The 16,455-nt window shown below is 45.3% G+C and overlaps 1 protein-coding gene across 8 annotated transcripts in view; it reads left to right on the top strand.

Moving 5' to 3' along the window:
• The first annotated feature begins 82 nt into the window (after window positions 1-82).
• Window positions 83-16,455, top strand: part of col23a1a (collagen type XXIII alpha 1 chain a) — a 127,052-nt gene continuing 110,679 nt past the window's right edge. For 4 of the 8 annotated variants that reach the window (XM_030397222.1, XM_030397224.1, XM_030397219.1 and 1 more), the window contains exons 1-2: window positions 84-794; window positions 1,281-1,350. In XM_030397222.1, coding sequence (XP_030253082.1) covers window positions 501-794; window positions 1,281-1,350 — 364 coding nt within the window. In that variant the 5' untranslated portion in view covers window positions 84-500. Of the gene's footprint in view, window positions 795-1,280; window positions 1,351-16,455 lie in introns of all 8 variants that reach the window. The other 4 variants (XM_030397221.1, XM_030397220.1, XM_030397218.1 and 1 more) reach the window with 3 other exon arrangements.

Genomic DNA, 16,455 nt, shown 5'->3' with positions numbered 1-16,455 from the left:
AAAAATCTGGTGTCAAATACTGCGTCTGATGAGTTTCGGTTCCATCAGAAGTCGTCTGATCCAAACCCTCTCAGGCTCAGTCTCAGCTGTCACTCCGCAGCCTCCCACGTGGTCAGCAGGGCGGGCGCATCTCAACGAGTTGAATGTGCAACTTTTAGGGAGGCAAACAATTGGACCCGTTGGTAGTTGCAATTGCACATCCATGTAGGATACTCCTAGACAGGAAACAACGACCTGCAAGTGGAGTCAGTCGGCGCCTCTTCCCTGGCTGGCATCAGAGCTCTCTCATCTGTGCCTGGTGTGGACCCGGTGCGCACTGCCTCTTGTTCCAAGACTCATCTAAGGCAGCGCTTTGAACCCCGAGCCCTGTGTACAGGAGTTTGTGTTGTCCTGTTGTTACTTAGTCCACAGAGTGTGATCACAGTTTGGCTTTCAGGAACCACACCAACAAAACAAGTGATTTTCTTTTCATCAAGAGGACCTTGAAGCAGGATTTCGGCATGGATACAGCCAGCGACTCTATCGCGGAAAGTAAGCCGGTGTGCCAGTGTGCGCCCAAGTCCGCGGTCCAGCGGTGGCTTCCAGGACTTCCCATCGCTCTCTGCTTGCTGTTGTCCCTGAGTTCCGTCGCCGTGTGCCTTCTGATGGGCTTCAGGACCTTCCAGCTGGAGAGTCGACTGCAGATGGAGATGAACAAGGCGTCCATCTTCCAGCCGCCGCACCGGGCTTTTCTAAACGAGGATGGGACCCTAATCCCAGAGCTGAGCACCCCGATAGAAAGGCTCGTGCAAGAGGTACGGGACGTTTAATTGAAACCGATGCATATATTGTGTTTGTGCACCTCTGACAGGCTGCTCACATGTGCGTAAAGCGTGCGTAATAACAGGGACACATGCTTTACAAACACACAAACTTGGCACTTTTTGGCAATTGCACCCTAATTATTCTCCCCCCAAAATCAGCCCCTTTTAATGCATGACCTTAGGGATCCAGCATGCATGCAGCTGGCCAATTAGTTAGCAGTTAAAGCTCTTTATAGGGTGACATAACCACTGATGATAGACACAACCTGTAATTTATTCTCATGGAAAAGACATTGAGGAGAGTCCTTTCATTCTCGAGCTGCATGTGATGGTAGAAAGATTATGATCTCATTATTGTTAGTGGAAGTCAGAGAGATTGTTTTGATTTTATTTAATTCCCTGAATTTTTTGCATGTTGATTTTTAAAAAAAACTTTTTTTCAAACCTTACACCTGAATCTCCTCTGTGTGTCTGCAGACAGTGGTGGGGCTGGTGCCAAAATTGCGGACAACCAGAGACGTTGGCCAGGAGTGCTCCTGTCCTCCAGGTATCTGTCCCTGTCCTTTGTAGCATTAGTACCACTTACCAAAGCATACAAACAAGACACTAAAAACCAGCACTACACTATCAGGTCAAAGTCATGGTCTAGGCATGACTGACTGCTTGTGAAACCTTATAGTCAGTCTGCATTTGATGCGTTTGGCTGCTCTCCTGAACTTCAAGGCTTGCATGTGTTCATGTGTGTCTTTTTTCTGTGTGGAGGATTACGGCCCCTGAGCCCCGTGTAGGGCCCACACTGTGACAGCAGGGCTCAGCACTCAGCAGATCAGCGGGGTTGTGGATGTCCAGCCCTAGCCCTGATGCCTCGTGTCAGTGGGGGATGCTCACTTTATTAGATGGAGCGGTCTGTGTGCCAAGGCCGGCCCCAGTTTGGCTTGTGGTGTTCATTTCAGGGTTCGTGATAGTTCCACGGGTGGAGAACAGTGTGTGATCCACATCACGTTACACACCCAGACCCCTGTTACGCCTGCGAATTAAAGAAAGATGGCGATGCTTTTATGATGGCTGATGTGATGTGTCGTCACATATCGATGAAGCGTGAACATCATGATCTCAGTGTGTTTTTAATGCTTTACATGGGCTCTGTTTCGTCACCTGCGGAAAGGAACGCTGGGCTTTATTGTTAGAGAATTTGTCTGGCTTGGAGCGACAGGATGTGTGTATTTTATTGAAGCTGGCATTCGTGACATTCCACTTTTTCAAATTATAGCAACTCAGGTCGACTGTTACTGTCGAGAGAGGGCTGCGCTCACACACACATGTTTTCCTCTCTTAGAGTTTTGTATCAAGACGTTACGGCGGAGGTCGAGTTTTTAAGATTTACACTTGGGGGAATTTCATTTCCTGGCTCTTCTTTTCCCTCTCTTTCACCGCGTGTCCGGGTGTGAAAAGCTCTGCAACAACAAGAACAGGTGAAAGCGTTCACAAGTGGAATTTCTGGCTCTCTTTCAACACATTCTGTTTTGCAGTCTGAAGTCGGCTGTGCCAAGATAGCTCACTGGCTCAGACGGGCTGGTCAGCGAAGTTGGTGTGAGTATTTGTTGGTTGCAATGGAGTCAGCAGAGCCACCGATACTGTTAATGCAAGTTGTAGTTCCTTTTGCTGCAGTGCCACTTTGCATTTCAAGTATGACTCAGTAGAGATGTTATCATTGGTGCAGTTACCCCGCCAAAGAAGTTGCCCTATTAGGACAATCCAGCACTGACCTAGCTGAGTACTTAAAGGAGACATGTGATGCTCATTTTCAGGTTCATACATTTATTTTGAATTACTGCTTGAGTAAGTTTAAATGATTTAATGCTGAAAAACACATCAGGTTTCTCATACTGTCCAGTGCTGCACCTCTGTCTTCCCCTTCGCTCTGAAGTGCTCTGTTTAAGTTCCTGTCTCTGTAAGCCCCCCCCCCCCGCAGTCTGCTGTGATTGGTCAGCTCACACGCGCCTGAGCCAGCACCGCTCACTGTGTCTTTGATCAGCTGCATGTGGCTTTCAGCCTCCAGTTGGCCTCACTGCTACCGTGAAAATAGGCATAAATAATGCAACTATGTGTCATAGTGATGTCGCGATGTCATGGAATTGAAGGCGGCCTGCTGATGAGGTGTTTCAGGAGCAGTGTTATCTGTGTGAGAAAGGAGTTGCTGTGGGTGCGGACTGGGCTTTTTAACTTTCAAGACCTTTACATGCACAAGAACCTGAAGAAAAATCTGACGAAAAAGAAAAAGCTTAATTGGTCTCCTTTAACGTAATGGCTCCATTAGATCACATTATTGTATCAGATGTTGCGTCCCATTTTTCCTGTCAATTTAACTGATCTGCTGTGTAATTGAGCGGTTTTGGCATTGAAACACAATCCGTCCACAACTATTCCGGAGTCTATTTAAAGGTTTCTTTTTCCAGATTCTGGTCTTTAAATATAGTCTTTTGTTTTAAGTGAAACAAAAGGCTATTTAGTTTATTGCAGCTTTGATGCAACCAAATGCCTGTGGACATTTCTTTTTTTGTGCCCCAGCAAACAATTAGATTGCTCAATACGGACTTGTTAACGTTTCTCCATAAAATGTGTTTATTTCTAAGATGGGGTTTCTCAGCTGATAAACTTGGATTTGGAGAGTTTTTCCAGGTGTTTCGTGCTCAAGGAGCCACATGAGCTGGGTGCTATGAGGGGTCCGGGGTGTTTGCATGTGCTGTGCCGAGTCCTGTATACAGTATGTGACTTATGTCAAATGTTTTTTATGCACGTTGATCTGAGCCGAGCATGTGTGCACCCCATCTGCGTCTGCGGTTCACGTCTGTATCGTGGTCCCATGTGGCTGCGTGTGCGAGTCTGAGTTTCTGTCCCGGAGCCTTTGAGGGGCCGACGGAGGCACCTCTCTCAACACGACACTGTAAGAAGAGACCCTCCTCTCCCTTTAGCACCAGCTCTTCCCACCTGAAACTTGAATCTCTCACCACCAGGATCACAGGCCAAGGTATTTCTGCCTGTGTGTGTGAGAGAGACACGCTGCCACACAGCATGAGAGGCATTTGTGCCATTAAAGCTATGTCCTCCGCATCAGGGTGCTCACCTTTCAGCGTGCACGAAGACAGGGGCCCAACAGGGGGCAGCACTTCTGCAGCAGCACTGGGAATGATGATGTTGGAGCTGTCAGTGACACTTGTGACTGGCCGGCTTCCTTCTCATGAAAATTGGAAGTTTTTAAAGGCAAGGCCCTCTGGTTCAGTCACCAACAGAGTAGCAGAGATAATCCTATAAATAGTGTTGAACCCCCCCGGCTGTGACTCGGGGGACGTTTGTCTCTCGTATCGCAGCATTGTGACACTTTTATGCTCACAGATACGACACGGCCAGCAGTCGTTAAGGCTTAGGCAAACTATGTCACAGAGTCCAAGTCTTCTTACAAGCTTCAGGTGTTTGCAATTAACACCCGCCTGTTCCCTCAACGCACACACACACACACACACACACACAACGTATGCTCTCACGCACAAACATACACACACACGCTCGCTGCTTAAACACAACACCTTTGGCTCGGCTAATCAGAACCATGTGAGGGCTATATGTGTCCTGCGTAGGGGGAGTGTATTGTCATCTCTGCAATTTGCATTTAAAGGCTGTTTAACACGCCTGATGCCGGCGGGGGGGGGGGGAACACAGTCCGCCCACACTTGGACAGATGCCCAAAATTAAATGTCAGCAAGAGACGGCCGTCAATATCACTGAGTCACCGGTCAACGCAGACGGTGGAGCAGGAGAGGCTGCTCACAGGGCAGCCATCACACATCCAGCTAAAATTACAGTTTTAGAGGAATTCACATGTTTTAACAAATGAAAGGCTTGCACGCTAATTTCAGAAAATTTTAGTCTTGACTGAATTAACCAACTTTTTAAAATACTACCCTAGCCTATCCTATCCGACAGTGTGGAAGGGCTGCAATGATTCATCAATTAGTTGTCAGCTATTAAATTGATGACCATCAATTTTGGTAATAGATTAATCAGAAAAGTAAAAATATTCAGAATTCAGCTTCTAAAAACTAAATATGTTCTGGTTTCTTTACTCCTCTATGACAGTAAACAGAAGATCTTTGAGTTGTGGACATTACGAGACATTTGAGGGAATCATCTGGGGCTTTGGGAAACACCGCAACACAACTTTTTCGCCGTTTCCCGCCATTTGTTCGACCAAACAACTAATCGATTCATTGACGAAATAATGGACAGACTGAAAGTGAAACAGTGACACTGTTGCGTGTCGTCTCGTGTACGCTTGTATCCTAAATCAAAGTCAGGACTGAGCCCCTTCAGTCGGTGAAGGGCGTCCGAGTCTTTGGTGTTAGTGTATATGAGGGCAGGAGGTCAGACCCCTGGCTGTGCACTCGGATCAATTTCCATCAGATAAGAGCTCATTAACACGCCGAGCGGGAACACAGGCCCCCCTACGTATGTGTGTTTGTGTGTATTTACATAATTGACAGAGCGTGCTCACAGCGGGGCTCCGTGATGTGTTTTACCAACAAAAAATGTATTTTTTAAAGTGCATTCTTCGCTGCTTTGTGTACAGCTATTTGTATTTATTGTGTCTACATGTCGCTACATATGTGGCGGGTCACTACTACTCCACTTCCCTGCAGCAGTGTAATCTCCAATAGGCTGAGAAATACAGCATAATATCTCATTTGGAAGCCGTCAGCTGTCTGCTGGTTTTAACCGGCCTATCTGGGGATCGACCTCTCACCCAGGAGGCAGAAGGGAGGCTGCAGGCTCTCTCTCTCCCCTCGCCCAGCTTCCTGCTCTCCCCACCCAAAAGGGGGAGACGTGGGGGGAAAGCCTGGCTTTAGGGAGACGGGAGACCCACGACGGAGCCAACAAGCCTCCTGGGCTGCATTTTGTTTTTAAAGCCGTAATAAATCAGACAGGAAGCTCGCAGCTACCTATACAGTCATATCGCCACAGGAAGAATACCTTATATGATTCATTAATGACCATTTTAAAATAATAAACGCAGGAAATTTGTTTTCATAAGTGGTCTTGTTTTAGATTTGTTCCGCTATGGCTTCGGGCTGTAGGCAGTGTGTTGTTTTTTTTTTAAGTATTTATATGCTGGAGAGCCGCACATAGCTGAAAGTGTGTGAACATGTGTGAGTCTCTGCTTTCTTAAACTTGTGTGTGTTTGTGTGTGTGTTCCTGCTCCATGTGTTTTGTGCACGTGTGTTTGTTTTGATGTCTGCAGGGATGTGCTTTAGCGACCAACTGCATTGCTTTAAATTCACGGTGTATGAAGTCAGCTATGAAGATGGTATCCTTTGGAAGAAAAAAAATATCCAGGTGCCTTCTTACATTATGCTGCAGGGGAAATGGGATTTCATACCAAGTACAAAATACATTTCTATCCTACTGCTGCACAGAGTCAAGTCTCCACCGCACGCTCACGATCGCACACGTATTCCCCGGAGTTGGTCTGTTGGTCATTTTCTGCTGTGTAAATCTGTTTATGCTCCAGACGGGGATGTAGTCGAGAGTAAATCCTCCAACACTCCTCATGTGAACCCTTTTATTGGACGTCAGTTCATCTTAAATTGGGATTTAAGTTTTTAAAGGAGAATGCTGCTTGGGAAATGTCAGTGATTACTTTCATTGGTGGTCATTACTTCTATTGAAGGAAATAGCCTCGTCCCTTCTGTGTTCCCTTCATCTATATTGCCCGCCTTGTATTTAGCACTATATCACAGATGACAGCTACCATCGTCGTTTGGCAAGCAGCTCCGATGCGCAGCTGTGCGAGCCTCGCGTCCTCAGGTTGCTTTCATCATTGCAGTCCATGTGATCTGTTATTCCCTCCGGTCGCTGTAAGAGTCGAATAAAAATGAGTGACTCCTCCTGATGTCTTGTTCTCGTTCCGAGGATGATCTTGGAAGGCCTTCGAGTGCGCTCAGTTTATTTGTAGAAGGGACGGGGAATGCTGCCTCTTGGATAGTTGGAAATATTTAGTGTGGAGATGGTTGAGTCTGTGTTGTTGAAGTCGATAGGCTGCATGGGAAAAAAAGAAGAAGATTTAGATTTGAGATCGGATTTTGATCTAGTGTATAGTCGAAAATGCAAAATATTTCTGGGGGTTCGGAGTTGTTGTGAGCTGCTGCAACCTTAACACCGTAATGTCCACCTGAACCGTCGGCAATGTCAGGTTGCAATGCGGGTAATGTAGGCTTCAGGTTATCACAAGGAAGGAAAGATGTGAAAATAAAAATATGGGTTTAGCTGCATCAACTTCATATTGATATTCAAACTGTCTCATCTCAAGTCTGAAAATGTTATAGGAGTGCTGATGCTCAGTGTTTGTGCTCGGAAGTCTCCTTAGAGTTCTAAAAAGCTAGTTACGCTAGTTACGACTTGTTAGCGCTGTACATCAAAAGTCGTGTATAATACAACCCTGCGTATCCTGGATGTCAGGTCAGATATATCAGCTTTATTCCATCTCTTCAATCTGAACATATCAAATGCAACAGGTACTCCTGACAGAGGTAGTTTGTGGGATGCAATGTTTCAAGGTATTTATTTGTTTATTTATTTATACATTTGAATGTGTGCCAGTAGCTTGTCCGTACCGTTAGCACACACTCGTACACACTACGCACCTACACACAAACCACATCCAGAGCGCCCTCCCCCTCCCCTCTGTCTCTCATCAGTCTTCTTATTAAAGTTAGCTTTGTGAAACCACAGTGTTTAACAGCACGGCCGACATTCTTCCCTTTTGAAAAATAAACAGCTGGACGCGGGCCGGCCAGTTGGCAGCCCGCGTAAGGCCCTCAAGGACCTCGGGAACACATCGAGGAGCAAAGGGCAGGGTGCCAGGCAGCGGAGCCAGTGACGCTCAGAGCGGCCAAGAGGAGCTCTCTGAGCAGACGGACTCATCCTGCCGTCACAACGCTGATTCATAGAGAACACCGCTGGACGCAATTATCTTTTTGACATTATATCATGCTAGCACTTGGATCGTTAAAAAGCGGGAGATCATGTTGTGCGGGTGAAGGAGAAAAAACATGGATTGTAACTGGTGTATATAATTGTTCGTCCATGTGATTATATCGAAGCTTCAGATGGTAGGTTGTCACCTCTCGATGGCGAGCAGCGGACACGGTCACCTCCAAAAAAGAGCCTGAACGAAAAAGCTATTAAGGGCCGGTTTATGTTAGTGTTGTCTTATTCCAGGAGTCTTCTCATCGCTCTCATAGAAAGACAAAAAGAAAAGAAAGTTTCTCACACACACCTCCAACATAAACACGGGCCAGATGAGTGTGTCCCGTCATCACAGGTGGACTGAAACGTCACACTCCGCATCGTTCTCAGCGTTGAGCAGCAGTTTTTACTTGTCGTTTTTTTGTTGTTTTTTTTGTGTCGTCACAACAATGTTGGATTTTATTAGATGTAACACTGTGATATTTACGATGCAGTCCTTGAACTAGATATCAATCACTTGAAAAATACATGGCATCAAAGCGAAACTCGATTTAGTGGAACATCTGATTCACGGCTTTTCGCATACTAATGCTTTGTCTCAGGCACATGCTTTCAGAAACCAGTTGTTTTCTGTGGACCCATTGTGCGTCAGACTCATTCGCATCAAGTGGTATGTTAAACCGCGGGGACAAGATGATTCCCTCAGCCTCGGAGTGATTTAAGAGCGTCGCTGCAGAATCATTCATGGTGTTTCTGCAGCGACAGAATTTGTGAACGTCTTTGAAATGTTGGTTATTATTTTTATTGTGTTTTATAAAATGTGCTTGTATTTCTCTTCAGAGAGAGGCTGCATGAGAAACTTGTTTAAAGGATGAGTTCACCCAAAACTCCACCTGACCTTCCCCATCAGTATGGGGGCGAGTAGATAATGACAGAATTTTTTTTCTCTCTGGCGGACTGTTCCTTTAACATCTAATATGTCACTTTCAGAGGGGACACGCACATATAAACACTGCCACATCCCTGTAGGAGGAATGAGAAATTAGGAAAATAAATTAAGCACATGAGTTCAAAGTGAATGAATGTTGAAAAGTTTGATTGAAAGTTAAAGGGAACACATACCAAATATGAGTAATTTGGGGTCATTTTTTAAGTTCTTTGGGGTAATTTGATTTTTAAAAACAACCCAGTTTGACTCATTTTAGTCACTTAAAAAGCTCTAAAATAAAGCGTGATAAGGTCACAATGGATTTCCTGAATATCTCATATTATCGGCCAGTATCAACACATTTAAAGAAAACCTTCGCAGGGATATTTTCAGCAGCAGTCTGGCTCTAGATAGCCTGCTCGAGAGCATGCGGGAGTAGATGGAGCCTAGCGGGCAGCGCTGAGCAGACTCGGTGCCAAATGTGGAAACTATTACGATGTTTTCTTTAATTATGACAAGTGGCAGGCGACAAGGTGAATAGGCCTTTAATGGGGGTGCAGAAAAAACTCTTTAACACCACCGTGTGGCCTCTGGCTGGCTGACAGCGCTGTGAGGTCAAGCGATCCCTCCCTGTGCTGCAGCGTGTGCTTGAACCTGTTCAGGTATTTGTCTGAATTTATCTCAGGCTGGTGACGAGGTCTTTCAGAGTGTGTTTAGAAAAAAGGAGACGTAATCTCTCCAACGCTCTCAGCAAACATGTAAAGTATACACGCAGGCTTTAATTGCAGTCCCATCATCTGTAAAAAGATGTCCAGCAATAAGTTTCCAGTATCACTCCTCTCCTTGGTATTTTACAGCCCAGTTAATCCATCAGGAATGTAGCGAGGCTGAGTCCAGCTGCGGGACGGGACTCACGCGAACACACCTGGATTTATTGGGCAGATAGCATCTCTGGACGTGAACCCAGACAAACAGGGAAGCAGACTCCGAGCAGAGGTTATCGTCCGTCCCTCCCAGATGCGGAGTGGAATGAGCAAATCGCGGTATCTTTCCTCGGGAGCCACGAAGGGAAGGGTGGAGGTGTCGGAGGTGTGAAGCAGGGCATCGCCGATCCAGATGGTCTCACTGCGCCGAACATGCTCCTGCTCAGTGTAAAAGCCCCCCGACAGGCTCGTCACTCTACCAGCACCTCTTTAATGAGAGCCGGGCTCGTAAAACTGCGCCTGAAGCCTTTGAACGAGCCCCTCAGCATCACTGGTCCATGTTATTCTGTCATAACAGGGAGGCGAGGGGCATTTTGGAGTTGAGCGCAGGACGGCTCTCAACAACTTAACACCGCGGCTCGGTGAGGTGGGGGTTGTATTTACGCGTCTCGGGCCTGCTTTCTCTCTCAGTTTGACCTCTGCGAATGTGTCTTTTTTTGGTCCCTTATTTTTTGTGATACACTTCTCTCCCTTTGTTTCTCCATCCATGTCTGTATTTATGATTTGAGGAGTGTATATTTAACTCTGGGATCTGGACGGCCCGAGGCTGCCGTGCCTCCACAGTGGGTCAGTCTGCTCGCTGTGTGTATACATTAACCCAGAGTTCAGCCAAGAGTCAGGCGGGGGGATGGAGATGGTTATCACACGTACTGTAAACAGACAATGAGGAGACGCAGAGGGAACGTTCTCAGGGTAAGTGGGCAGGTACGTCCCTCCGACAAGACGATTTCCTGGTTTTGCAGCCGTCAGTGAAGGCAGCAGATTGCTGGCAGCCCTGTTTTGCTGAGACAGAACATCTAGTGAACCGCAGGCCTCATGAGTTACAACTCTGCTGTGGAATGAGAAATCTGAGAGAACAACCCAATAATCATATGTTTGCGTTTTTAATAAAAGAAACTATGAATCATCAGGGAGATCGGTCAAATTTGCGGCAGTCAAAACAAGGCAGAGACGCAATCAAGTCGACAAAACCTCAACCAAGCGAGATGTGCCGTCGCTCTGCTCCCATGTTTACAACCGTGTGTTACACATCCACGGCTTAACATCGAACCGCAGCGACTGCAGTTAAAGTATCAGCTTCATTGTGTGTGAAACGGCCCGCCAAAGCCGTTAATGGGTCGTTTCGATCTCTCGCGGCTTTTCTGACCCCGATTTGAGGATTTTGCATGCAGTCGTTTCCGAGCAGCGCAGGATATCCGAACCCCATCTTACTGGATCCGAAACACCGGCCAAGCGTGGGCAGAAACGAGTAAACACGTGTGCCAGCAAGGTTTTGTGGCCGCCGCTGCTGCGAACCTCGTGATAATGTGCGTTGAATAAGCGTTAGTGAGCGCGCAGCTGTGGACACACACCGTGACTTGGTTACTGTCAGGAGCGCTGTTGCTGCCGCCGCCGCTCGCCATCTAACTGCCTCGGCCAGATGGAAGCACAGATTGGGTCGGGAGGAGGAAACGGAGAAGTATACCCGAAATTTAGTGCACATGTTGAAACCTTTTTTTAATTTTTTATTATCGGGGGTTCCATCTGTTTTTCACATACTGAGCAAACTGTTGTGTGCGTCTGCATTCTTCTTCTTGCAAAATGTGTGTGTGTGGGCCCGCGGTGTTAGCTCACCTCGCTCGCATGCGTTACCGCGACTCCCATGCGTGTACGCTCTCGACCATCCAACAGCCCATCTCCATCGCCAGCCCTCTGTAGGGACGTCTTATCTGCATATTTACTCTTGCACTCAAGAATCATAATACAATGAGTCCTGGGTGTATTTTAGGAGCCAGGAGAGTATAACGCAGATGTCCAGTCAGCTCTCGTTACACATGGAATATTGGGGTTGAACATGTGGACAAGCCATCAGGTCCGCCATCTCTCTTTCGCCCCAAATCCTCTCGTTTTCTCTGGGTTTTTTTTTTTTTTGTTCCTCACTACTTTCCTTTCTACGGAAGAGGATTAGGGCCACATGTGAATTTTTTTTTTAGTTCTGACTTTAAAGTCAGAATTCTGAGAAAAAAGTCAGAATTCTGAGAAAAAAGTCAGAATTCTGAGATTAAAGTCAGAATTCTGACTTTTTTCTCAGAATTCTGAGATTAAAGTCAGAATTCTGACTTTTTTCTCAGAATTCTGACTTTAATCTCAGAATTCTGACTTTTTTCTCAGAATTCTGACTTTTTTCTCAGAATTCTGAGATTAAAGTCAGAATTCTGACTTTAAAGTCAGAATTCTGAGATTAAAGTCAGAATTCTGACTTTTTTCTCAGAATTCTGAGATTAAAGTCAGAATTCTGACTTTTTTCTCAGAATTCTGACTTTAATCTCAGAATTCTGACTTTTTTCTCAGAATTCTGACTTTTTTCTCAGAATTCTGAGATTAAAGTCAGAATTCTGACTTTAAAGTCAGAATTCTGAGATTAAAGTCAGAATTCTGACTTTTTTCTCAGAATTCTGAGATTAAAGTCAGAATTCTGAGATTAAAGTCAGAATTCTGACTTTTTCTCAGAATTCTGAGATTAAAGTCAGAACTCAAAAAAAATTTACATGTGCAGACTTCTGACTTTATTCTCAGAATTCTGACTTTTTTCTCAGAATTCTGAGATTAAAGTCAGAATTCTGACTTTAAAGTCAGAATTCTGAGATTAAAGTCAGAATTCTGACTTTTTTCTCAGAATTCTGAGATTAAAGTCAGAATTCTGACTTTAATCTCAGAATTCTGACTTTAAAGTCAGAATTCTGACTTTAATCTCAGAATTCTGAGAAAAAAGTCAGAATTCTGACTTTAATCTCAGAATTCTGAGAAAAAAGTCAGAATTCTGACTTTAATCTCAGAATTCTGACTTTTTTTCTCAGAATTCTGACTTTTTTCTCAGAATTCTGACTTTAATCTCAGAATTCTGACTTTAAAGTCAGAACTACAAAAAAAATTCATGTTTGGCCCTAATCCTCTTCCGTACCTTTCCTACCTCTCCTCGTACATCTGTTTTTTTTCTGCACAATCGGCACACAAATGCGGTCACTTTGCACACATTAGGGGCTCGGGCTCGATGCGCGTGGATTGTGTGCGCTTAGGCATTTTTGTTTGCGCTTTTCTGTGTCTGCTACGAGATCATTATCACGGTTCGGGAGCTGCAGCCGTGACACGCATACAGAAGTACAAGGAAGAAGAAGAGGAAGGGTTGGCTGTGGTTTAACGACGGTCCGGGAAAATAAATGCTTATATATAAACACACACACACATGTAAAGCCAGACACATTTAGATGCATTTGCGCGTTTTTATGCCACTTTCACTGTTTTACTTGCTGTTAATACTTCCTAAACCCAGGCATCACAGATCCCCTCTTGGAAGTGAGCAGGCCCTTTTTTGGTCTTGTTTATTTACTTGGAGTGTTTTCTCACGTCCATGTGGTTCTGATTGTGTGATCTGGGGCAAGGACAAGGACGGGGGTGAGAAGAGAGAGTAGGGAGAGCGAGACGGATTGCCAGAGAGACGGATGCCTGATTCTGACCGATGGAAACGCAAGATTTCGAGTATATGTGTAAAGTGAACATGCGGGATCTAATTGTATAATTCGCTCACTGTCTTTCTGTCTGTTTTTAAATTGCTCCATGTCGTGTCTCAAAATGCGATTGTTGCAACCCAATCTTGGCACGCGGGGGGATGCCTTCTCCGCCTCGAGCCCCATATGATTCCTTTTACGCTCTAAACAAAGAGTTTGGCTGTTTAAAGGAGGGATTAAACCAAAAAAGTATGTATACACGGCCATAACTGCCCAAATTGGCCCTTAAATGGGGAACTCATTTATAACACACAACGGGCCAATAAGGAGACCTGACCCAAATCAAGCCGCTCATCATAAAACATGTTGTTGAGAGTAACAGCCAAACCACCCGAGTAAAGTGCTCCTCCACTGCAGCTTTAATTGGCAGAATTGGCTCGAGTTATCAACGACGCAATCGGCTCACAGGCTGATCAAACTAAGTGAGCATTTTATTTACCGTCGAGATGGGAGGTCGGATTTTCTGGCGTGTGGATCTACTTTATTCCGTATCTGTCTGTTTACTGGTAGCCTTTTGTAAAGGAGCGTCTGGATGTGAGATGGTTTGAGTGCTTTAATGCAACACTGAGAGATCCAAGTGCAACCATTGAAACTAATCGACTTGTAGTGCTTTACATTTACGTAACCTAGACTGTTTAGTGTCAGGAAATGGTGAGAAATGTCCATCAGTGTTTCCCAAACCCCAAGATGACGTCCTCGAATGTCTCGTTTTACCAACATCCCAAAGATTTTCAGTCAACTGTCATGAATATTCACATTCAAGAACCTGGAATCAGCTTCTTTAAACAATTACCTAAACTGATTAATCATTTCATCAAAATATCTGGTGAATGAATGAATGACAACTAATCGATTGCAGCTCTGATTATAGTCAGTCTTTATAGCTCTCTGTTATGGCGCTCAACTGATACTCCGATGCCAATTTTGATGTACGGAAGAAAAAAATTCCGACGTTGACTTAATGGCTGATATATAAAAATTATTTTTGCAATGATCCCCCAAATGTCATTATCAAACACTCATGGCAAAGATCAGATTTAAAGGAAATGTAACAGTTTAACAGGGAAATGTATTAACTGAAGTGACATCTGTGCGCTGAAACAGTAAACAAGCTGGGAATGTAATATTATAAATGATCCCTTATAAATGTTTTCTGCATTATAATCTCTAAAAGGAGTTTTCCTGTCTGATCTTCACTGTGCCAGCCCCCGTCCCCTGAAGAGCCTCGCTACTGTAATTCACACAAAATCCTCCATAACACATTCCTGTTTTTATAGTTTTCCAGTAGCACAGACGTGACTTCTGGGCAACATTTGGCACTTTTCGGAAACAGAAATTCTTCGGAGGCTTTGTTAACAAACAGATGTCTGGATAGAGAGACATCTCTCCTGGCACAGGATGTCTCATTGATTTATTTTCGTGGCAGACTTTGATCGAATCAGTCAGTTCATTTGCAGATCAGCTGATTTCATTTGGTCTCATTACATCTGAACTTTTAAACCCTCTGTTCTCACATCGGCTCTGTCTGTCTCTGCTTCCTCCTCTGTTGGGAAGACAGACATGGGTAAATGGAGTGTAAGTACCGAGATGTTTATCTTTCCTGTCCGGGATCTTTGCTCCCGGTACGTCTGAATGCCCGTGTGTGTCTGTCCGTGCAGATTTCACATGCATTTCTACGCTGCAGTTTGTGTGTCTTTGGACAAAGCAGGTGACATCCAAGGCACCAAATGGCTTCTTTTGCTCGTTGGAGGTATAACGTGGACACAAGGGGTAACTGCAGGAGATCGGAGGGGAGAGGGAGGGTGTGGAAGCGCTGTGTGTACCCCAAGCAAACAGGCCAGATAAGATCAGAGTGGAGGGAGCGCAGCTGGAAGCCTTCCTGAGCTGACCCCTTTCTCCGCCTCTCTCACATTCCTCCAAACTCCTCGCTGCCCGCTTTCTCCCTGTTCTCTCCTCTCTCCGTCCCCCCGTTTCACCTCCGAACATCTCTTTTCCTGCTTCGTCTCATCCTTTATCACTCCCCCGCCCCCATTCAGTCAGCCGCCGCATCCATTATTCTTTATTTTTTCAAACAATATCTTCATGTTTGGATCGCTTTTTTTGTCTCCTTCTGTGCGGCGTCTCCCCTCCGGTTCTTGGCTTAACTGCCTCTCCTCTGTCTCCCCCCCTCTCCTCCTCCTCCCCCTTTAAGCAGGACCCCAGTAAAGTGGGGTCAGCCGTTAGCATGTTATGCTATGTCTTTCCTCTGTTTCTCCCTTGCTCTTTGACCATTTTCATTAATACTAGCTTCTCTAAACTGACCGATTGCCTTTCATGTTTTCCCCTGGGTCGTGTCCTAGACATGACAGTAGACCTAACATGTCAAAGTCAGGCCTCTCTGCCGGGTCGTGTGTGCTTTTTGTCTGAATTAACATGTGTGTGTCTGCCTGTTTCATCGGATCAGGACAAAGCAAAAACAGAGGGAAGCAGCTGTGCTTGTTATCTTTTGTGAACTGATTTAAAATTGAGTTAAGCTAGTTAAGTTACGGGTTATGTGGTTCATCAGGAGTAGGAGACAACTGAATAATTTTTTTCTGCTGCAACGATAAAGAAGAATTTTAGTTTAAAACCTTAAAAAAATTACTAATTTACTCAAAAAAAATGTAAATGGATAGCAGTTTTGAAATATGTGTACTGTGTTGCAGAGATATCCACTGGAATTAGCGTGCTAACCAGCTAGCCCTGGCCCCGACCCAGCTCCTGTGTTATGGGTATAAACACTAACACTCCCCTGACCCTTGAGCTGAGCTTTCACTCTGAGCCACCAGCTGCGTGGCTAACTGAGCTAACAAATGGAAGCTACAGGTAGCAGCAGTTAGCGGTTCCACTGGCATTACACTGGCCCCCCCCCTATTCGTTTTGAGTGTGAATTTGACAGGTGGCCACATTCTTACACATTGCACCTGGAAAATGAAAAGGTGTGAGGGAGATGAAGAGGAGAAATATGACACCCCTGCAGTCTGTCATGTCTTGGAATGATTGTCATGTATATTTAGCTCGGTGTAGGGTGACACAAAGACAGCTGTTGTTGCCAGCTCACTGTTATTTTGGCCCAGCGTAGGTCCCCGCTGTCGCTTTAACCAGACCCATATCTGTAAATAGTCCGTGCCGCTGACAGACTGCTGAGACGGATCACA

Source organism: Sparus aurata, chromosome 18 (genome assembly GCF_900880675.1).
Source record: "Sparus aurata chromosome 18, fSpaAur1.1, whole genome shotgun sequence".
Taxonomy (NCBI): domain Eukaryota; kingdom Metazoa; phylum Chordata; class Actinopteri; order Spariformes; family Sparidae; genus Sparus; species Sparus aurata.
The sequence above is the reverse complement of the archived record's forward strand: the minus strand, read 5'-3'. Positions and strand labels throughout refer to the sequence as shown.